The sequence below is a fragment of the Gorilla gorilla genome, chromosome 15, assembly GCF_029281585.2.
Source record: "Gorilla gorilla gorilla isolate KB3781 chromosome 15, NHGRI_mGorGor1-v2.1_pri, whole genome shotgun sequence".
In the NCBI taxonomy this organism is placed as follows: Eukaryota; Metazoa; Chordata; class Mammalia; order Primates; family Hominidae; genus Gorilla; species Gorilla gorilla.
The window spans coordinates 73,744,262-73,766,252 of record NC_073239.2 but is presented as its reverse complement, the minus strand read 5'-3'; the positions used below and the strand labels follow the sequence as shown (position 1 = coordinate 73,766,252).

At 47.7% G+C, this 21,991-nt stretch overlaps 1 protein-coding gene and 1 long non-coding RNA gene across 7 annotated transcripts in view; one reads left to right on the top strand and one right to left on the bottom strand.

Annotated features, from left to right (window-relative positions):
* Positions 1 to 7,269, bottom strand: part of LOC115930582 (uncharacterized) — a 108,509-nt gene extending 101,240 nt beyond the window's left edge. Inside the window, exons 1-2 of the long non-coding RNA XR_008671486.2 lie at positions 7,019 to 7,269; positions 5,818 to 5,975 (exon numbers count right to left, since the gene is read on the bottom strand). This is a non-coding gene — a long non-coding RNA (uncharacterized lncRNA). The remainder of the gene's footprint in view (positions 1 to 5,817; positions 5,976 to 7,018) is intronic.
* Positions 7,270 to 8,793: 1,524 nt separating this feature from the next.
* Positions 8,794 to 19,024, top strand: OTX2 (orthodenticle homeobox 2). Of its 6 annotated transcripts, none has more exons than XM_004055212.5 (5): positions 8,794 to 8,897; positions 9,052 to 9,115; positions 13,702 to 13,917; positions 14,938 to 15,089; positions 16,925 to 19,024. In XM_004055212.5, exons 3-5 carry the CDS (start codon positions 13,821 to 13,823, stop codon positions 17,543 to 17,545), a joined length of 870 nt encoding a protein of 289 aa, XP_004055260.1. In that variant the 5' UTR covers positions 8,794 to 8,897; positions 9,052 to 9,115; positions 13,702 to 13,820; the 3' UTR covers positions 17,546 to 19,024. The 6 variants fall into 6 exon arrangements, with proteins under 6 accessions (XP_004055260.1, XP_004055262.1, XP_055217876.1 ...); XM_004055214.5 differs by having other exon boundaries at positions 14,914 to 15,089; XM_055361901.2 differs by lacking the exons at positions 8,794 to 8,897; positions 9,052 to 9,115 and adding an exon at positions 10,124 to 11,086.
* The last annotated feature ends 2,967 nt before the right edge of the window (positions 19,025 to 21,991 follow it).

Genomic DNA, 21,991 nt, shown 5'->3' with positions numbered 1-21,991 from the left:
GTTTGCTTTTACTGAAATGTTTTCATTAATTCTCTAGAGATGACTGAAGTTATATCTACCCAATGCCAACTACCAGGATAATAAAAATATTTCTTGATGATAATGAAATTGTTTGGTGTCCCTCCAATTCCTTGGTGAATATCTCATGTAGAGAATGTCTTTTTGTTAGAGAAAGACTTCAACCACTTCAACCACTACTTCTGGTTTTTGGTTGAAACAGTAGGAAAAGGTCAGGGTAGACTTAAGCCCATGATTCTGTTGATACTCAAGGTCTCTATCCCATGCCTGTTTCTTCTGTGCTTATCTGACATATTTTGTCCATCAAATACAAGAGAGCATAATCAAAAGGGTTACTGCTCTTCCAGTAACCCAGAATACACTATCTACACTTGGGGTGATCTGTGTGTCCCTTAAGTGATGGCTTTCATTGTCATATTTGGGAGCTAAGTATTGGAAGCAATGATATCTTTCACTTTTTGCATGTTCAGTAGTTGAATAAGCTGCCAGAAAACTGCCATTTAGGCTAAGAGTTACTGTCTGTGGTTGAACTAGCTTAAATGGTATTCAATAAATGATTAGGAATGTCATTATTGAGTGGCTATCCAAAGTCAGACACTTGCTAATAAAGATGCCTCCAAGCATCCATAGGTTAAATGCTAAGAAACAGATCCACAAATGGAAGCAAGTCTGTTTTTGCTCTTATGTTGTTGGGCAAGTAAGACATCTAGACTTCAAGCTATCCCTAGGAGACCTGGTGCCCTCCTTATTCCAGCCGACACACATGGCCTCACCAAAAGCAGAAACCAGGGCTTGGTTGATAAATAGTAACTGAGTACTTCAACTTTTGCGATCTGAAAAAGGTATTTAAAAGGAACAAGTGAAACTCTAGATACATCATGCAAGGAGGCTTATCTAACATTGAAGCTGGAAAGGTGGCAAGAAGATTCCTAGACCACACCAAGTAGCTGACAGTTGGCTCTCACCAAAGGGAGGTTACAGTGTTCTAGAGACTCACTTGGCCTAAGGGAGGGAGAGGAGCCACCTGGGGCTTTGTGGAAATCTCCAGGCCTGCTTGTCTTCAGAGCCTTGAAGAGGCTACCTAGCCCGTGGGCAAAATCACAGAAGTGGCAAGTCTACAGGAAATTTGTAGATAAATCGATGGAAGCAGGGAAGAAAGTGGGGTATGCTTGACTGAGGGACAGCAGAGCTGGCCCCAGCATACTGAGGGCTGCAAAGGGAAGCGTGCATTTGTGGAAGGAGCTTTCTTGTGAGGCTATGCCTCAAGGGAGGAGAGTGTATTCAGTTGGCCCTTGGAGAACAGGGTCCTTCCTCCTCCACGAGGCTGGATGTGTGCAAGTGTCCGCAGGGCAGCCGCCAAAGTCTGACTACCTGCTCCTCTCTCTTCTTTTCTAGACACTTCCGACGGACTCAGACCCCAGCAATATCTCTCCCTGGCACTGCGCGCGGCTGATCAAAGCGAGAAGCTTTGCGAACTCCCCAGAGGGTGCACGCCTCCCATCTAACCTTTGGTGAAGGGAAGTGACGGCGTGGTCACGGTGCGCCTGTCAGCCTGCAGCCGCGCCCTAGCTCACACTGGGGCGGGTTGTGGGGGATAGTGATGGGGGCGCCCCTTTCTCCGGCTGTCTGAGCCTTAGCTGGGAGACTGTGCTGGGGAAGAGGCAGGGGCAGAGCCAGTTCCGAGGGGTGTAGGACGCCAAGCAAGAGGGGCCTACCCTTTTGCGAACATCGAAGCACTTCGTGGAGACCAAACAGAGTTTGCCCCTTCCCCAAGCTGTCACGGCCCCGGGGATCTTAGGACTGCGGGGGCAAACCGCGTCCTCGAGTCCTGGCGCCCGGGAGGGCCGGCAGCCTCAAGGACCAGGCCCGGCACCAAGGGCTGCCACTCCTTCCGCGCCGAGGGCGGGATCCCAGGGGTCCCCCAGTCCCGCGCCGTCTCCCCTAGCTCGGCGCACTGGGTCCGAGGCGGCCGGTGTGAGGTCTCAGCTGGCCGCACCTCGTCCAAGAAGGGAAAAGACCAGACGCCGCAGACGTCTCCTCCCAGTCTGGAGTTGGGACGCACTAGGGTGTAGAAAGGTCGGGATGTCCCCCCACCCCAAACCCACACGCGCTTGCGAGCACACACGCAGACACAGAGACACGCGCGCGCGCACACGCACACGCACACGCACACACGTACGCTTTGCTCCCCTGGCCTGAGAGCTGGAGAGGGGGCGCTTTGGAAAACTTGGCTGATTTGCCGGATGACCATGTGCGCTCAAGACTGTACCCGCCAAACATAACCTTAATTTTACAAGATGTTTTTCCCCATAACTTTTCTGCAAATGAGTCAGAACAGAACCCAGTTTCCGAGGCAGCCCAGTCTGGTTTGCTAAATTTCTCAAAATGTACCAGCTGGCTCTGAGCTTCCAAATCCTCCATCGCGCGGTGGCCGCGGCCGCCCTCACCCGGCTCCAAACGCGCAAACGGAAGGGCGCGAGGTTTGCGCGGAGAGCCAGGCAGCCCCGGCGCCTCCAGCGGGGCGGCGCAGCTCAAGACCCGGCGACCCGCCGGCAGGGGCGTCCAGTCCCGCGCCACACTTGCCAGAAAATAGCCCGCCTGACCACAGCCGGCCCTGGCGCTTGCACATTAAGAAACTCAAATTAAGAAGTGGGTGAATTGGGAAAGGAGGGAGCCGGGGGCGTTTGCACCGTGTATCTCAGGTATGAGCACTTTTCACTGACATTGATGCAACTGCATTAGAGTTAATGGCAGCAGCCTGCTTCTCATTATTAATTGTCTTTGTGTTTGGATAAAGTATGTAATCTTCTTCTCAACCACACCATTAAAATAGGTTGCCTTTTCAATTAAGAACTGTCGTGAGCACAGCAGTCAATTTTCCTAATGAAGATGCATTATATTTTCACTTTTTTTAAAATAATGGAAAATCCCAGGTCTTCATTAGACACGATTACAGAGAAATACAAGAGGGCTCCTCTAAAATTCATGCGGTCGTGTAATGCATTAAACGCCAGGCTTTTAAATAAATTGAAATTTCTGCAGATAAAAGAAAAGCATGGCTATCAAATATGTTGAAACACGCTTCATTCAGATTTTTAAAAGCAAACATCATGAGTTCGTTTTTCCAAATGAGCTTAACAGATACAACAGTTTTTAAAAGTACAGTGACTGCCTGAAAATACATTATAAACTTTTTGGGGGGGGGTCCCTTCTAGTTTACGGATGATTTGCAGATCTTAAACTAAGCGGTGAATGTTGGAAATGCACTATGCACATTTATATAATGTTCGGCCTTTGAACAAATATCTCAGATTAATCGTTCAGCAGCACAAACGGTCTGGACTGTGCACCTACAATTAGTTTTCATTTGTTTGTTTGTTTATTTCCTTTCTTCCTTGCTTTCATTTTCTTTTCTTTTCTCTTTTAAGACAAACTGAAAGCCAGTGACCCTGGTAGAACTGTTTAAAATTCTATGCCTTTGAGATAAGCAACTTTTCCATTGTTGCAAAAAAATTAAAAATTGCAAAATTCTAAAGTTTTAAAATTGGTCAGAAATATTCATTCCTGAATCCGAAAATGGAAAGCTTGCATTCATGCACAAAAATGAAAAAGTATGTGTTATTTATTCTCTAATCTTGAGAATTTGGGAGCATGTAATGAAGGGGATCTGTCAAGATTTATGTTTTCTTTGTTAATAAAAAATTAAGGTTGCTATCTTTTGCATATGAAATACTGTTTCAAACAAATAATGTCTGTCTTTTTCTTTCTCTATTCAATGTGAATACTCTCATAGGAGCCACTTTAGGGAATACTATTTGAGAGAAAAATAAGTCAAATTCTTCCAAGTAGAAAAAAAAAAAGTTCCCAACAACAGCCAGACTTTTTCTTTGTAAGGCAACATCAGTTGGTTTCTTGTAGACATGATCTTTTCCAGGTTTTAGGTGTTATGTCTTTTAAAAATTGAACTCTTTTTTTTTTTTTATCAACCAGCCTCTTAAAATGATCTGCAAAGAGTGGGAAATTAGATTTTCGATTAAAACCTTATCCCATCTCGAAGGATTACTTTATATTGATTCCTAAATATGGCTACAATTGATGGACTCTAATTAAAAATCCAAAGGAAAAGTCTGTCGTGCCCATATAAAAGAAGCTTTTCATATACGGGAAATAAAGCTTGTAAAAGGTTACAAATAAAAGATTAGAGATTTATCCAAACTAGTTTAAAGCTTCGCTGTGGTTTTCTTTTCTTCTTTTTTCCTTTCTTACAAAACCATTCCTGGGTCTTTTTTTCCCCAGTTTTAAATGAAGTTTGCAAACAGGCAAGATATTGGACTGTAATGGTTGTTTTATATCAGCTCTGTAAGCTCAAGGCTGCTGCCTGCAGTAGAATTGATTTCAAGGAAACTTCAGGACCAGGAGATGAAAATTATGTAAACTGACAGCTACCACCCTTCATCAATCCATCCACATTCCCGTCCACACCCTTCTAACACACACACACACACACACACACAGACTCTGCCTCACACTTCTCTCTGTCTCACATCCACACATGCCCTTCCTATCCCTCACCCTAACCTTGCTCTGCACACACCCTTGGTCCCCACACTCTCAGGGACAGAGGCACAGCTCCCGGCTCACACTCCGTTCATAAATGTCTCACAGCCCCACATCTCGCACTTGTCACACAATCTTAATCCGTTTCATTCCGGAACAACATGGTCCTCTTTTTCGCATTTGGAGTTTGCCTCCCTACTCTTTTATCGAGACAGCCCAGTCCTATCTTTGAAGTTGTTTCTTTCTCCCTTACCCTCTTTTTTGAGGCAACCGCAGTGCAGGGAGTGAGAGACCCAAGCTTAATTTATAAGTGATCTGTTGCCTTATTTTTTCCCCTAAATTTTGTCTGCATTTCCAATCTTAAATCCTTGTTAAAAAAATTAAGGTTAATCTCCTCAAAGTTTATAATAAAGACATATCTAAAAACCTAATGAAAAAATGACTTCTTTCTAGGTATTATAGTGCTTCTAAGGCAAAATGTAGTCCCTCACTGTCCACTGAATTGCTGAAAAGATTGGAAATTAATGTTCATATTTCTGAAGTCAGTGTTAAGGAAGTCTAACTGGCTCCTTTCCCCCAAGAGGCTATGTTCTCACGGAATATGGGTTTTGTTCTTCTTTTTTAATTAGCCTGGAAGAATCCCGGGATGTCTTCTCTCCCCTCCCCCTCCCCCACTCCCCCCCCACCAAAGTTAATAAACTTGGAGGAAAGTTTGGAATATTTTAAACTGGCCTGGCTTGTGCGGTGGAGAAATTGAGCCTAGTTAGTGCCACGCATGAATCTTGATTTCAAAATATGAATATCAGACATATTCTAGAAACTGCACACAAGCTCTGACAAATAATTTGATTCCCTTCGTATTGGTTTTCTTAATTTAGCTTCTGAATGCTTATATCTCATATGCATAGCAAAATAATTGTACAAGTGGCAATTAAAAACCATCCACTTTTTAATGAAAATTATTTAAAAACACAAAGCATGCTACCATAAGTCAGATTCATAGAAAAAAAAATGTTAAAGACACAGGACACAGAAAAAAAGCTAAACACAGAAATACAATGAACAGATACTAGGTAAATTGGAAGTTCAAGAACTTACTGAAAATCAAGAGTTAGACTTTTCATCCAAAGAGTCTTTTTCTCCCACCAAGCATCTAAGGTTTTCAGTAAAAGAGCCCAGCCCCCTTCCCCCAAAGCCAGTGGCTTTTGTCCTGACCTAGAATAGGGTTTGTGGGGACTGTACCTGAGCCGGGCTGTCTGCAATTTCCAAATTGACAAGAAGAGACTGGAAGATAAAGAGCATGTTCTTACAGGTGAAGAGCAATTTTGCAACTTTTCAAGGCGACACCCAGGAGAAAGCTTGCCTGCTACCAACTACTGCAGAGTCTGGGCAGAATTCCTCTAGAAAGAAAAAGAAAGTCTTTCCCCCCCCTTCCGTGTCTGCCTCTCTCTGTCTCTAGTTCTCTTTCTCCTCTCTGTCTCTCTCTCTCTCAGATCCAATCTTTTAAGAGCTTCAGCACATTGCTAAGCTAAAGGGAAATTCTCTTTGATAAAGCGGTGTTTCCAGCTTCTGGGTTTTAAAACCTAAATCTATATTCAAATCTGGCTGAAGGTGTGTTCTGGGATTTATGAAAGCCTCTTAAAGGGGTAAATTTACCAAACCGTGACAAAATCATCACAATCTTACTTTAGACATCTGAAGTGGATGAGAATTTTAAAGAGACCCTTGTTTATTTAACACTGTCCATTTCCAACTCGTAGTTTATTGGCCCTGTATTTCTGCGAAGTTATTAGACTAGAGGGCAAAGGAGAAGCCGGAGCTGTCTGCTGCCGGCCGCTGGAAGGGCAAAACCCTCTCACGCCCCACCATGCATAAATCTTTCCCTGTCGAATAGAACAGGGGGATTTTTAGGGAGATTCAGCTGCCCCCGCCATCTGGGAGGACATCGCAAACCTCTACATCGGGCTTGAAAGGTTTCCCTGGACACTGGACCCTACAGCAGATGGATCTCCCAGTCCAAATGGTTTACTTGATTTAGCTCACAAGCGCATGTTCTGATAATTCTCCATCCCACCCCATGCCCACTGTCCCCAAGGCCTTCCTCCGGCCTTCCCCTCTGCCAGATTCACAACGTCCATTTTTCTTTTTCGGCTCTTTTATGCTTTAAACATCATTGTGATCAAACTGGGGGAAACGTTGTCTTTTCTAGGGGTAGGAAAGAGACTCTGCTTCAGGTGATCGAGGTGGATTTGCCTTTCCTTCATCGAAAGCATCACGACTCTGACCAAGCGCACCCAACCTCCGACAGCCAGCGCCACGAGGGCCATAACGCCCGGGGCATTTGTACCCCCTCCCCACCACCATCCCCATTAAAGGCTTCGGGGGCGGCCGCCAGGTGTTTCAGTACTGTGGGGGTGGGGTGAGAAAAAAGGTCGGTACTCACCCTCCCCCCCGCCCGGGCCCCTAGAAAGTCTTGACTCCTGGGAACGCGACAGCCAGCGGGTCTCCGGACTGGAGCTGCTGCAGAGGGCCGGGAAGGAGCTGGGCGGGCTCCGGGCCCCTCGGGGGCTCGAGGGGCCGCCAGGGCCCAAAGCTCTAGAGACACCTGTGACAGGGGCCGCTGCCGCGGAGTCCCCAGCCCCAGGCCGAGCCCGAGCCGGAGCCCGGCTGCCGAGAGCTTGCTGCCTCGTGCGCACTCCCGTAATTCGTTAATTGCTGTAAATCCCAAGGACGGCCACATTTGATTACACATACAGTATAAGAACCGACAACAAAGCGACGAATTAATTACCAACTTCATTAACATAGGTCCCCAAATTAAAGGCAGCGAGCTGTTTCTTTGGGCCCACTAGCCGTGGTGGTGATGGTAGTTGGTGGTGGGTGGGTGGCGGGGGGTGGGGTATTTAGGAAGAGATTTTATTTTTCTTTTCCTGCACTGGGTGTTGTGAAGCAAGAGCTGTCTTCTGCTCCCACCCCCACCCAGCTTATTCACACACACTCAGCAGTTCCACTAGCCACCCGCCACCCCACACTCCGCCCAGTCTGTTTTTGCTTTTCTAGGGACTCGGATCCGTTTGAAACCTGTCCGGTCCCTGCTCTCTATGCCAAGCAAAAAAGTTGGGCTGGGGGTCGCACTCTCCGGCTCAGGCCCCCAGGTCCCATCACTTCCCAGCCTCCGGGCTCGCAGCCCGGGGCTCGGGCGGCGCCAGCCCAGGTAGCTCCAGGCCTCGCAGTGTCGGTCGTTTGGTGGCGTTTGTTCTAACACAGAAACTGTTTCCAACGGGGGCCTCCCTCGTTCGCTCTCTTCTACGATATCTTGTCGACCTCACACTCGCATCCTCGAGGCCCGATGTGGTCCCAGCTACTTCTCCTAAATGGGCCCTGAGATTAGATTCCGGGGTTCGTGTTCCCTGCAGTCTGTCGTGGGCTTCTCAATTCCAAAAAACCCCAGGAACCTACCAGAAGCCGGAGTCTCTCACTCGGGGATCATTTATTTATATGTGTAAGGATATTTATAAGGGCGTAGGGAATAGAGAAGACACTGAGTTTTAGAAAATAGTTTGTTCTTGGACTTGTGTATCTTTCTCTCTCTGTTTTCCCTACATGCCCACATCGCACTCCCAGGCCTCCTTCCTTTACCCTTTCTGGCCGTCAGCGTGCTCTGACCCTGTCTGAGACGGCATAGTAGTGTTTTTGAGTTTCAGTCTGACTTGCTTTCTGCCTGTCATCCACACACTTATTGCTGGGGTTGAATGTGATAACCCAGTCACTCCCTATCCCCCGCCATTCTCCAGCATTTACTTAAATATTTTTATCTTCCATCTTACATTGCATGGGTTTCCTTTCTTCCCTTCCCTAAAAACAACAACAAAAAAAAAAAAAAAAAAAAAGAGGAAAGGAAATTTCGGAGTAAAGGAAGCAGGGGAAAAGAGGGTAAGAGAAGAACTCCCTGTCCATCATTTTAATTATACAATTAGTTCACATGCTCTGGCCCATAATGTATATTTTAAGCAAAGCCCAGCGTCTTTAAAGAACATTCTGGTAATGTCGGAGGCCTGGATTTGTTGCCTGCTCGTCCCCCCGTGCAGCAGCGGCCTGTTTTCCTCCCCCTGTTGTGTGTTTTTATTATTTTCCCTCTGGCTTAGATGTGTCAATCATTCTCTCCCTGCCATTGGTTGGAGAGTTTGCGTCAAAAAGTTGCCAGAGAGGCGCTTTCTCAGCAAATCTCCCTGAGAGCGGGACCGGCCTCAGCTCCAACACAGCCTCCACTGTGATTAAAAATAAAAATTGCTAGAGCAGCCCTCACTCGCCACATCTACTTTGTATGTATTGCAGAGGGGCCCACGCGTGTTTAGAACTCTAGCCGCCTTCCTCATTTTCCGTTCTTTAAAAAAAATTTTTTTTGGTTGTGTTTGACTTTTCATGGAAGGGTGAAGACTGCAAGGTTTCTAACTCAATACTCTTGATTTCTTTTAGGATAGCTGGCTATTTGGAATTTAAAGGATATTTGACTTTTTCTAACCTCCCATGAGGCTGTAAGGTAAGTGTCCGTCTGTCTTGTCTATATCCATATCTGCGTGTCCCCGTGTCTGTCGGCCATCACCCCAGTACCTCCAATAGACCGACCGATGCCCCTCTGCGAACGTGGAGTTCTGTAGGCGGATGTATTTTTTCTCTTACAAATTTTGAGGTGTAATAACGATCGTTGCAAAAAGAAAAATGTGATCTAGAGATGAGAGCGGTAGTGGGAGAGAGGCAGAGAGCGTGCTCCTGGGGGTCGTTGCTTCTGCAAAACGTCGTCGAAACGCTGCGAATGTAATCTGGGGTGTTTTGGAAGGTTTTGTTTGTGGTTTTGTTTTTATGTCAACGCCGCTCTGGGCTTCTCCCGGGATCTTTGCGTTTTAGCCCCCAGATTGGGTTGGGGTCGTTTGGATGGATCCCAGGGACCTTTTTAGAGTCCGAGACAAAAAGATGCAGATGTAACTAGATGGATGGATTGAAACAACAATAATAAAAAGCCAGGCGCCTCCTTGGGCCCGCGCGCCGGAAGCTCGGTTGGCTTGCGGGTCGGCCTGGGCCGGGGGCCGCCGCTCGAGCCCCTGTCGGCCCCTATTGAACGTGAGCGGAAACCGGAGCGGATAACCGAGGAGGCTGGGAGCGCTGGCTTCTCGTCCGCCCCGGCGCTCACTGCTCGCTCTCTTTGGCCTCCTCTCCCTCAGCCTAGCACAGCTCGGTTGTCTGTTTCTCCCAAAAGCTTCCAGATCTCCTTTTTGTTTTTAAATATCCACCACCCCTCAAAATCCAAACCACCCTGGGTTGTAATTACGCAGCCTCCCAACCCCCGGTTGTCGTGGTCCTCGACCCTGGTCACCAGGCCGAGCGAACGTGAAGAGTGTTTTTTCAACATGACTTTGCTGGGTCGCGGCCCGCCCCACGTAGCCCTCCGCGCGCACCTGGGGCGGGCAGAAGTGGCAGCTAGTGGCCCCTGCTCCGCCCAAGGCCGCGGCCGGGCCAGGGACCGGAATCCTCCCGCTGGGACCGCGGCCCCTCAGCTGTTCTCTGGCGGGGAGAGGCAGGGCCCGCCCGCGCGCTCGCGCACCCCCTTCCCAGGCTCCAGGACAATGAGGTGTCGTGGCTCGGGGCCGGGCGGGGGCCAAGGGGTTCGCCGAGGCCCAGCCTGTGCCATGGATCGGCCCAGTGAGAACCATCCGAAGGTCCCTGCCAGCGCCGGGCGCGGGCGACGGGTCGCTCTGCAAACTCCCAAGAAGTCTTCGCGTTCAAGTGACTCTTGAAATCGATGCCCGACTTCGGGACATATTTTTGGAAACCCAAGTCCCCTGTCAGGATTCCACCGAGTGGGCTTTTGCTTCCTTCACAGATAGAACTGGTGCGCGGGGAGCGAAGGCCGAGCGGCGCTGACCCTGCGGTGGTGGATTGCTTGGGGAGGGGACCGGGAAGTCGCTCCTAGAAATTCTCCCCTCCATCCTAGAGCTTCGGGGTCAGAATTTCTCCTGCTCAGCTCGGGACTTTTTACAGGCACCAAAAGTTATTAGCAACAGAGGGTAGTAGGAGAGGGAACTCCTCCCCCCAGAGTAAGGTAGACACCCAGACCTCAGCGCTAACACCGGGGCTTTCTCCCAACGATAATTAATAGTCAAGGCCAACCCTTTTGGCACGTTTCTTCCTCCCTCCCTCGCGGGTGGCAGAGTTATCTGATTCCCCGAGGCCAGAAACTTTCACTCGAGTTCGCCGGAGAGAGGCCAGCGCCGGCCGTTTTCCGCGGTGCCCACACGTCTCCTTTTTCTTTCTTTCCTCCTCTTCGTCGTCTTCCCAGCCGCAGGCCAGTCGCCAGTCCGCGTAGTTTTGTTTCCTTTCCATCATGCAGAAAATTAATCAGCCCGGACGAGAAGCAGAGAGGAGCATGGCGGCCTGTAATTAAGGGACGTGTGCCCCTCGGATTATCTCGTTAGTTTATCAAGAAAACATTTATTATAATTAATTCTCGGACGAGGTAATTATTGTTGAGCGAGGACACAGCAACTGGTAGATGGGCTTCTTGGAAGAAAAAAAAAAAAACAAGGCGTGGGGGAGGGGGAAGCGACAGATTGCACGAATTGACCGTTAGATATAAGGCTGCGCGGGGGACGCGGGCAGTGGAGCGGGACCTCGGGCGCCAGGCCTGCGGGGCTGCGGGGCTGCGGGGCTGCGGGGCTGCGGGGCTGCGGGGCTGCCGGGCAGGAACGCGGGACCCAGGCACTCGCGCCCGGAGGTGCGGTCGCCGACCGGCTGCCGGAACTCGCAGCGCGACCGCGGTCAGCTTCTAGGTATGAGTTCTCCAGAGGCCACCTCGTGAGCAGTCATAGTGAGGCGTGGATTTTTCAAAAGTTATTTCTTTTCCCCCTTCTGGACCCTGCTTCGAGAGGAAAAGAGCTTTGAAAGTTAGATTGAAGGGCCCATGCCTTCTATGCAGAGTGCATACCTAGGCCGGTTGTGGAGAGAATTTCTTAGTTTTGGGTTTTGGTTTTCCTCTTTTCCTTTTAAAGGTGGATCCAGGAGCAAAAGTGAAAATAGTCTATTTTGAGAATTTTAGCCATTTTGCAATGGTAAGGGCAAAGGAGCCCCTGGAAGGATCTCGGCCCTGGTGCTTTCTGTGTGTTACTGCTTTTTATGTTGGAATGTGCTACTTTATTGTATGATGTGTCAGGCATTTCTAATTGGGTGAGAGCTCTACATGTAAGAACATTTCCATATTTCTCAAGGGTACATCTGATATGATTTTACGATTCTCTATAGCACTGTAGTTCAGAACTTTGCAAGGTAGTACGATTAAACAAAAAATCTCCAATCTCCAGTTTAGAGGCTGTTTAAACACATATACAACTGTATTTTAAAGCAGTCGTATATGTGTTTAAACAGCCTCTAAGCTGGAGATTTTTGTTTATTTTCGCAGCCTCCAAAGAACAGCATTTTGAAAAGAAAAGACAATACAAAAACATAAAGTCTGTATTGTAGGGGCAACTAAATTAGTTTTACTGAGGATAATACAAACTCCTCCAAGAAAGACATTTATAAAATTATATTAAATTAGATCTTAGGGTAGAAAAGCATGACTTTTGTGCTCTGAATTTAAATCAGAAAGAAGTTGCAGTTACTAAGTTTCATTTATGGACTTTTGTGCCTTTCTGTCTTAAGCAACGTAAATATGAAAACCCGGAGTCCTTTAAAGTCAGTAAGACCTTTATCTTGTATCCGCCATTTTGAAGCAATCTCTCATGGTGTCAAAGTTTCAAAGTAGAGATCCTTGCATATAAGTGCCACATTTTAGGAAAATAAAGGCCAGACTTGCAAACTGCCAGTCTATATTAACATCTACTTTGAATCTCTTTGCTGGGGTGGAGGCGGGGAGCTCAGCTGAAGAAAGAAAATAACTTTTCTTTTTCTTCCTTTCTTTTCCCCCTTGAGCTGTTTTTCTTATAGGATTGTAGGAAACTTGAAAGGTAGGGAGAAATTCTATTAGTTTCACAACTTTAGGTGTTTGTGTATCTACTTTCTTCAAAACTGAAATGTGCAAAAGGCAGTTAGAGTTAACAGGAAACTCTGCTGCAGCTGCCGAGGACCCAAATGTCTGAAAATTTGCCTCCCGCAGGATCTGCAGCCTCCACACATCAAAATCAACATGGAAGCAGCTTGCACTACAAATGTGGGGTCCCGTCATTATCTGATTGGTGGGATTCTAACTTTACTTCACAATTTCTGGCAAGCCCTGTGCCAATCTTGAAGACTTTTTTTGGAATATGCTTAAATATTTGATGGGTGTCTATTGAAAGTTAAATACTTGTTTGTTTAGCTTTCGTTCCTTAGACACATATAATCAAGGTTCTCCAAAACCCTAATAAATCTGTTACTTACCTCGAAATCTAATTACCCAGACTACTAATTAGGTGAAAATGATTACCGGAAATGACTTCAAATGTGGAATAATAGTGGTTGAGCGGTTTTTCCAAGTTTGTGGTTTAGTGAGCTGGTATTTTAGATGTTAAACGCACTGACATTTTAGGTTCGCAGCAGTTGAAAGTGGTAAAAAGCTAAGATAATTAAAATCTCTGCCATGGAAAGGCAACAGTCTGGGGAGAGGTAGATTTCTTGAATTGTTTCTTTGTTTCTCACCAATGGGCTTTGTTATCAGCATTATTTATTTAGCCAAAGAGTTCTTTGTCTCTGCAAATGGCCCCAATCAAGTTTTGTTTGAGACAATTAGCTAGTGCCAGCCAACGAGTCCTATGCAAATGTAGGGATAGGAATGCAATGTGTGCATTTGAAGGCACGGGTTTTTGTTCTTGGGGAAGGCAGATTGTAATTGCTTTCTTCGGGTACTTTTTTTTTTTTTTTAAGTTTAGGGTGGGGGTGGGGAAGACAGGTTTATCTGGTCTCCCTCCATCCCCTCTAGCTCCAGAGCAGCTGGGGGTGGGGGTGGGGATGGGGGTGGGGGGAGTGTCTGCAAGTCCTTTAAAAGCCTCTGCCTCGCCTAGTCCGTGCTCTTTTTAAGTTAGTGGTGGAACGTGGAAGAGCTGCTGCCTCCGAAGCAGTAAACCAGCCCCTCTGTTTGTTTGTTTGCTTTGCCCTTAGTTCCACTGCTCCAAACCCACCCACCAAGGACTCTGAACCTGTCCACCCCGGGCGCATCAAGATCTTCCAGCTGGGTACCCCCGATTTGGGCCGACTTTGCACCTCCAAACAACCTTAGCATGATGTCTTATCTTAAGCAACCGCCTTACGCAGTCAATGGGTTGAGTCTGACCACTTCGGGTATGGACTTGCTGCACCCCTCCGTGGGCTACCCGGGTAAGTGAGCCCTGCTGTACTCCCGCACCCCTCTTTCCCATGCCCATCCTCCGGGGATGCAACACCCTGTTCCCATGGAACACGAGGGTTGGCAGTCACACTGTCCCCACCCAGCTTCAGGCTAGGCCTCCTCTAGGTTTGCCTTCTGAGGAAGCAGTCCCAGGGCATTTACTGACCAAGCAAAGAACAGGGGTTGGGAAAAGTGAGTAGGTGGGTCTGCAACCGTTACAATCACATCACTTTATTCTTAATTCGAGTAAATAAGGATTGGCATCAGAGTGGGATGAGGAAGGTTACTGTCCTTGTCATTTGGGCAAAAGACCCCTACCCATATCTCAATGACCAATTCCTCAAAAGTGTCCTCTTGGAGAAGATGAGTTTTCCCTCCGTAAGTCCTTAGCACCCTCGGGCTTCGCAGTTGTTCCCTCCATGCCCAGGCCTTCCCCTATGACCTCCAGAGCCTGCTTTAATCCCAAGAGGCGTGACTTCCTCCAAATGCGGGTGCTTTCCTTTCCAATCAGATCTGTTTAAAAATCCTCCCAGGAGTATGAACTATGTCCCCATTTTAAAGATGGAGGAACAAAGGCCCATGGTGTGCTAAAAACCATGGGAACAGGATCCAGATTTCCCCCATCAATTCGAGCTGCCAGTCTGTCCTCGGAGATCCTTTGACTTCGTGGAATAGCCTTTTTGTGTTGTGGTTTGGGGGTTGACCTTGGAGAACTTTTTTGTGTGTCTTTTAAAAAATGTTTCATTTGTTAACTTTCCAAGTGATGCTCTGATTGGAGCAATCTCAACACCAAGAAGAGCAGGGAAAGAAGCAGCGTGTGTCCTGGGTCCCCGGGGAGCAAGGCTGGGGAGACGGTGGGGAGAGCATTGGTAGGCTCCCGGCTGAAGGGCTATGAGGAACGGGGGACTGCTGCGGGGTGGAGGGCAGGGGCGTCGGAGAACCCGCGGAAACGCCTATGACTGAGAAACTGCTCCCCCACCCTAAAGGGCCCTGGGCTTCTTGTCCCGCAGCCACCCCCCGGAAACAGCGCCGGGAGAGGACGACGTTCACTCGGGCGCAGCTAGATGTGCTGGAAGCACTGTTTGCCAAGACCCGGTACCCAGACATCTTCATGCGAGAGGAGGTGGCACTGAAAATCAACTTGCCCGAGTCGAGGGTGCAGGTAGGGCAGATGCAGGCAGAACCATCCTTCCTGATCATGCCACCCTTCCCCAGAGTATGGGATTGTGGAGAGCCCCAGGTCTTTCAGAGGACTGAAGGAAGGCTTGAAATTCTCCTTCACTCACTAAGGGGCCAGGAAACTATTCTCCTTCTGCCCTTTTTTGTCTGCCCGTCACCACTTAATCCCGTAAGCAAGGGTCTTCAAGGCCCGGGTTGCTGGTGGACAGAGACCCATCCTCGAGCAGGTTTCAAGAGTAGTCACGTGGTGTTGTAACCCTTCCCTTCCTCTGTATAGAAATCCTCTCCTATTCTCATGGACTTGTACATGTGAAAGCAGCTTAGCTCTTGGACAGTCCAAGTATTTTTACAGATGAAAAAATAGAGTAAATGACTTGCTCAAGGTCATAACTAAGTTTGGTGGCAGAGTCAGGGTATAGACGCAGCTGGTGCTTTTACCAAATAAATCAACACAAAAGGAATGTATTTTCCTTGACTTCTTAGGGATTGAAGAGAATTTTCTAGTTCTGAGCCATTTAACAGATAAAATATCTACATAATGTCTCTAGTGACACCCCTCTTGTTTTAGTTCCCCTAAACTTGACCTTAAACTGGAGAGGGAAGGTCAGCTCCAGCTTGCCTTGTGAGTGAGCCCTGTACAGAATTCTCTGCAAAGTGTTTAGCACATAAACCACATACACACCTGGGCCTCTCCTTCAGCTAGAATATGTTTATGAAAGCGACAGACATCAGTGTCAGCTGCAAACTGGGAAAGGGGCTTTTTCAAAGTAGGTTAGAGGAAGTTTTAGCACCTGTAAGGCTTGAACCAAAGTCCTCACTAGGAGAAAACAAATGGCTCCAAATGGTTGGTGGTCTTGAGCTTGGCCTTGGTGGCCTCACTTTTACCACAGTTACGGCACCCATACAGAGAGCTCATTCAAAAGTTCAGCTAAGGATTTGTCCTCCAGAAAATGCCAGTAGTTCCTCTTCTAAGCCCCCTCGTACACCAATCATAGCTCCTCCATTGCAGAACATGAACAGGGCTGGTAAAGAGAATTGTCAAGATTGCAGCAGGGGGTTGAAGTGGTAAGTCAGTAAACACAGCACAGGAGACTGAGTCTATGTGCTGAGTGGCACTACTCTAACAACACAGACTGGAGTCCCAGAGACTAAGCAGGTCTGTGCTCCAGCTCAAAGCAGAGTGCATGTAAGTCACTCCTTTTACCACAAAGAAGCTTTTAGCAAATAGTGGCTTTCAGACCTCTTTCTTCAACAAGATCATGTCTTCCCCTTGGAGCTTTGTTCTGTGAGTCTTTCTAAGAGAGACAGAAGGGTGATGGAACCAACCAACCTCCATATTAGCAGTTGCTTCCTGGAAGATGAACTGTAAATGAATTTAGGCTGTTCCTGTTAGCCTGTAACAACAGAATTGCTTTCTCTCACTTCTCATGTATTTCCCTCCAAAAGACAGAGATACATTCTATTCCTCTGTGAGAGTGTTCCAAAATATAGCTGGGTCTATGCGTATGTGTGTGTTAGAGGCGAAATAAGATAGGAAAGTGATGTGGAGAGTTTTTAGCTCTATGATTTGGGGGATTATCTTAAATGTTATTCTGGGCAAGAAATAAGACAGTGTCAAGTGTTTTTAGGCAGAGCCTCCCCAACTTTCTTACAAGTCCAGGAGTTTATATGATAGTACCACATAATAGGTCTTCAGTGGCAGGGGAAATTGTATGTTTAGCTGATCTGCCCATGTAGGATAGATTTATAATACGGGAGCCATTCTTGTCCTTAAGGAACTATCAAAACCGTGTTAAAGAAGTTTCTTTCCCTTCCAAGGTATGGTTTAAGAATCGAAGAGCTAAATGCCGCCAACAACAGCAACAACAGCAGAATGGAGGTCAAAACAAAGTGAGACCTGCCAAAAAGAAGACATCTCCAGCTCGGGAAGTGAGTTCAGAGAGTGGAACAAGTGGCCAATTCACTCCCCCCTCTAGCACCTCAGTCCCGACCATTGCCAGCAGCAGTGCTCCTGTGTCTATCTGGAGCCCAGCTTCCATCTCCCCACTGTCAGATCCCTTGTCCACCTCCTCTTCCTGCATGCAGAGGTCCTATCCCATGACCTATACTCAGGCTTCAGGTTATAGTCAAGGATATGCTGGCTCAACTTCCTACTTTGGGGGCATGGACTGTGGATCATATTTGACCCCTATGCATCACCAGCTTCCCGGACCAGGGGCCACACTCAGTCCCATGGGTACCAATGCAGTCACCAGCCATCTCAATCAGTCCCCAGCTTCTCTTTCCACCCAGGGATATGGAGCTTCAAGCTTGGGTTTTAACTCAACCACTGATTGCTTGGATTATAAGGACCAAACTGCCTCCTGGAAGCTTAACTTCAATGCTGACTGCTTGGATTATAAAGATCAGACATCCTCGTGGAAATTCCAGGTTTTGTGAAGACCTGTAGAACCTCTTTTTGTGGGTGATTTTTAAATATACTGGGCTGGACATTCCAGTTTTAGCCAGGCATTGGTTAAAAGAGTTAGATGGGATGATGCTCAGACTCATCTGATCAAAGTTCCGAGAGGCATAGAAGGAAAAACGAAGGGCCTTAGAGGGGCCTACAAACCAGCAACCCGAAATGGACAAACCAATCTGCTTAAGATCCTGTCATAGTTTTAGATCATTGGTTATCCTGATTTGCAAAGTGATCAAAAGCATTCTAGCCATGTGCAACCAAACACCACCAAAAATAAAATCAAACAAAACTAAGTTGTGAAGGAAGGGAGGGAAGGTCATAGCCTTCTTAAGCAGAGGTGTTCCAATGTTTTAGCCAATCCTTGGTTGAATCTTAGGAATGAACAGTGTCTCAAGCTCATTCACGTTTCATGACCAACTGGTAGTTGGCACTGAAAAAACTTTTCAGGGCTGTGTGAATTGTGTGACTGATTGTCCTAGATGCACTACTTTATTTAAAAAATAATGTTCATAAGGAGTCAATATGTAGTTTAAGAGACAATCAGTGTGTGTCTTATAAATGGTACATCTGTGGTTTTTAATCTGTGCTAGACTTCAAAACTGTGATCTCCTGTTATTGTATGCAACCTTGAACTCCACCTCTGCAGGGGTTCTTCTGTGATTAAATAGGTTATAATTATAAGCAAAATTCAGAGCAACTGAGTACTGATCTAAAAAGATTACCTTTGGCTGGAGGTGAGCTGCACTGAAACTTTACGACAAAATGTCTCTGGACAAGGAGAGTCAGAGAAGAGAAGCAAAAGGACACTAATTCATCTGTAATTTACTGTTGGTAAGCCTAGCAGTAAAGAGACATTGGTCAATTGCTCTGACCCTGATGAATCATTAAACTGAGATCATTGTCGTTTATGCTTGCAGATGTTAACTGGAAAAGTTATATATGCATAAACCTTTTCTTCCTGGATTTGGCAGATATGTATAATTATATTAAAATGGTTCTAGCACAACATTGGGTCCAGTTTAATTTTACACCACTATTTATGAATAAGAAGCCTACATTCAGCCTTTCCTCCCCAAAACACGTTTTTCTTAGGACAGAGAGTAAATTAGCAAACTTATTTTTCCTTTTTTTTTTTTTTTTTTTTTTTTTTGCTAATCTACGCATAAAATAGATATGAATGACAGTGGTAGGTAGACTTTTTGTGACTTTCATCAGGATTGCTCTGAAATTGAGTTTGGAGAGCCTAACAATAAGATCTTGTTTTCTTTGCTTTTCCCTCCCTACTTCAAACCTGAACGATTTCTTAGGCACTTTATTAGAATGTTTTAAAATATATCAAGTTTTTAAGAGGAAGGAGGAGAATTGGAGTATCTCTGAAAACATGAGAATGACAAGAATTTCTTGTTTCTATTCTCTTATTTGGTTAAGGGGATTTTTTTTTTTTAACTTCCAAAAACTGAGGTAAACATGAGAGGGAGTGTAATCAGAATCTGAAAGTAATTCAGGCAGAAATGATTTCTGAACAAAAGAGTTTCAGAAAAGTTTTAAAACCTATAATTTCAGTAGTTGAACATAAGGCACCCTGGTCAGTTTGTGTGTGTATGTTTAAGAAAGTGCAGAGGGGGAAAAAATGGGTCCCTTTTCAGTTGTACCTGCATTTTGTAAACCAGTCACCAGAAAAGACAAATGGGCCAATGATCATGGTGCTCCTCAGGTAAAAGCAATATTTAATTTCATTTTAAGCTGCTTAAGCTCTTACAGATGACCAAAATTAAGTGACTCTTGATTGTAACGTTTTAAATGAAGGTTAGCAGTTGCAACCATTTTGTTTTCTGGCTATTTCATTTTTCCGGTCCCTGGCTGCGCATGCTCTCTTGAACTCTGTAATTTTTCCTAATAAGTACATTGGTTCGCTGGTAAAGGAAATGCAATAGTTTGCAACCAAAATTTGAGGCCAAATTTGATGGTAGGAGTTTTCTGCACCTATTGATAACCTTCAACATACTGTAGTTTACACGAAGTTAAATTGGGGCCTGAGGTTTACCCAGATTCAGTGTCTTAATCTCCCAGCTTTTCTTCTGCAACAGTAATGCAGAATCAAAATAACAATTTTCTACCATTGCCTTCAGTTTTCAGGATGTCTCGCAAGGGGCAGGGAAAGATTACCCCTTCTTTAAAAACAATAATGACGATAAACATTGGGCTACTCAGCAAATAACGCAGTTGGCAGTTTCTCTCCTGAAACTTTAAAAAAAAGGTCAGAAAGAAGAGGCACTGAGCACCCTCTGAAACTAATTTTTCCATCACCTCTGCACAACTTCTCTTAACTAAGACCACGCAGTTAAATCCCTTTGAATCAAAGGCGAAGTAGAAATGAATTCCTCTGACCGAAGGCAACGGAGGGAGGGAAGGAGGCGGGCAGAGAACACTGGCTTAAAGACATCCAGAGAGTTCCGATCTTCACTCCTAGTCAAGACCGGTTTTAATGAAGTTAATAAGCCCAATAATGGTGATACTTGGTAGTGAAATGACGCCGTCCTCCAAAGAGGTCAGGGAGCTACTTCAGCTGCGTATCGGCAATTAACAAGAAGTGAGCCGGCAATATAAGCTTCGGTTTGGAGGTCAGGTCCTGATGAGGGTGGGGGTAGTTTGTTTTACAAAGATCTGTTGCCCCAAATCTTTATCTTTCCCACAGGGATTCTTGGCCCTTTGTATTTCACCTTGGGAGTGTTTCTTTCCTTCCTAGATAAGAAGAGAAATTCAATCAACTCAATTAAGTTCCGGCTTTCGAAACCTCCAAGTTTTAGATAATGGTGGGTTTCCTCAACCCCTCTCCCACATGGTGCTGCTAATCTCACCTTTCCTGTGGGTGACCCCCCAGGCCCGTACTGCCGCCGCCGCAGGCGCAAGACGCTGGGAGGCTGGGGCGGAACTGCCAGAAGGAACGTGGTGCTGGGCGGCCCGCTCTCTCCGCCGCGCCCTAGGCGCTCTGACTAAAGAGCTGGCTTTTCTAACTCCCCAGTGCCCAGTCGGAGTTACCTGGGAACAGCACTCACATCTCTGCCCCGAGGGCCCCCAGCTGGGGCAGACTCCGGACTCCCCAGGCTGGCGCTGCCCAATGGGCCCCACTCACAGCCTGGCGGACCAGGCAGGGGCGAGACTGAGGCTCTTGCCTTGCCGGGTTTTCCCCCTTTCTCTCTGGGCTGGCTCCATCCCTGGCCCGCACCTAGGACCTCTCTTGAGCCTCAGCCCGCGCCCCCCGGGCCTAGTCCTCAGGCCTCGGGGGCGCCGGTCCCAGGGCGCTGTGGGCTGCGGCAAGGCCGAGGCCCGGTGGCGAGGCCTGTACGCCCGCGGGAGTGGGCCTCCAGCCAGAGCCGAGCGAGGGCCCCGCCCGAGCCCTGCAGTCAGGCCTCCAGGTCGGCCGCGGGCCGGGGCGCCGGTAGCTGGGAAACCTCGCGGCCTGGCGGAGTGCAGGGGTCGGGTCGGCCTCGGGGATTGGAAGGTGGGGTGGCCCGGCCGGGAGGCGAGCGCCCTGCGCCCGAAGGAGCTAAAACCGAGACTGACAGACGGGACGGCGAGCGGGGTCCACTGGCCGGGGAGAAGGGGCCGGGGCGGCGAAAGCAAGCCCAGCGGGGCCCGCGGCTGCTAGTTTTCCAGGTCTCCCGGTAGGATGAGCCGCGGACGGCTTGGGAGGGGGCCGCTTCTCCTGGCCTCGAAGGGCGAGGCCGCCACAGCGGGGGCTCCCGCCACGGCTGAGGCCTCCCGCGTCCCGAGCAGACGGAGCCCAGCTGGGCCTGCCTCGGGCCCCCGGGGATCCTCCCAGGAAATCCAGGTCCTCGGCCACTGGATTTGGGGGAGTCTGGCCCTCCGTTGGGGTCTCCCCCGGCACTGAGCTGAGGCTTTCGGGGGAAGCCCGAGCAATTCCCATTTTGCCTTGGCTCATCCCCTTTTTCCCAGTCCTCTAGATCTCTTTTTTTTTTTTAAAACAGAGTGCCTTCTCTTTCTTTTCGGACCTGTCGCAGTAGTCAGCGGCCCTGAAGGCCAGAGGCAGGCTCTGGAATGGGGAAGCGGTCCCTTCGGCGTCCCGGGCAGGGCCAACTTGCCAGGCAACCCATTCCGGTTACCTGCAGGGCAGGGGACGCAGTCAAGTCCCCGCGTCCACTTAACCGGAAGCGGCCAGCCCTGGCGCGCACACCACATGTTCGAACCCGCATCTCACACCCAGGGAGAACTTCGCTGTTATTATACGGACAAAGCTGTAACCCAAAACCAGGCGTGCCAGTGCTAGGTGATAGTTTATTGCATACAGAAACGTGTTTTTAATCATGCAAAAGAGGAACACAAAAGAGTCGGGCAGGAGACCAGCGCATCCCACGCAAATGGGAGCAGACGCGGTGGAAAACAACCAGAATGAGAAGATGCAG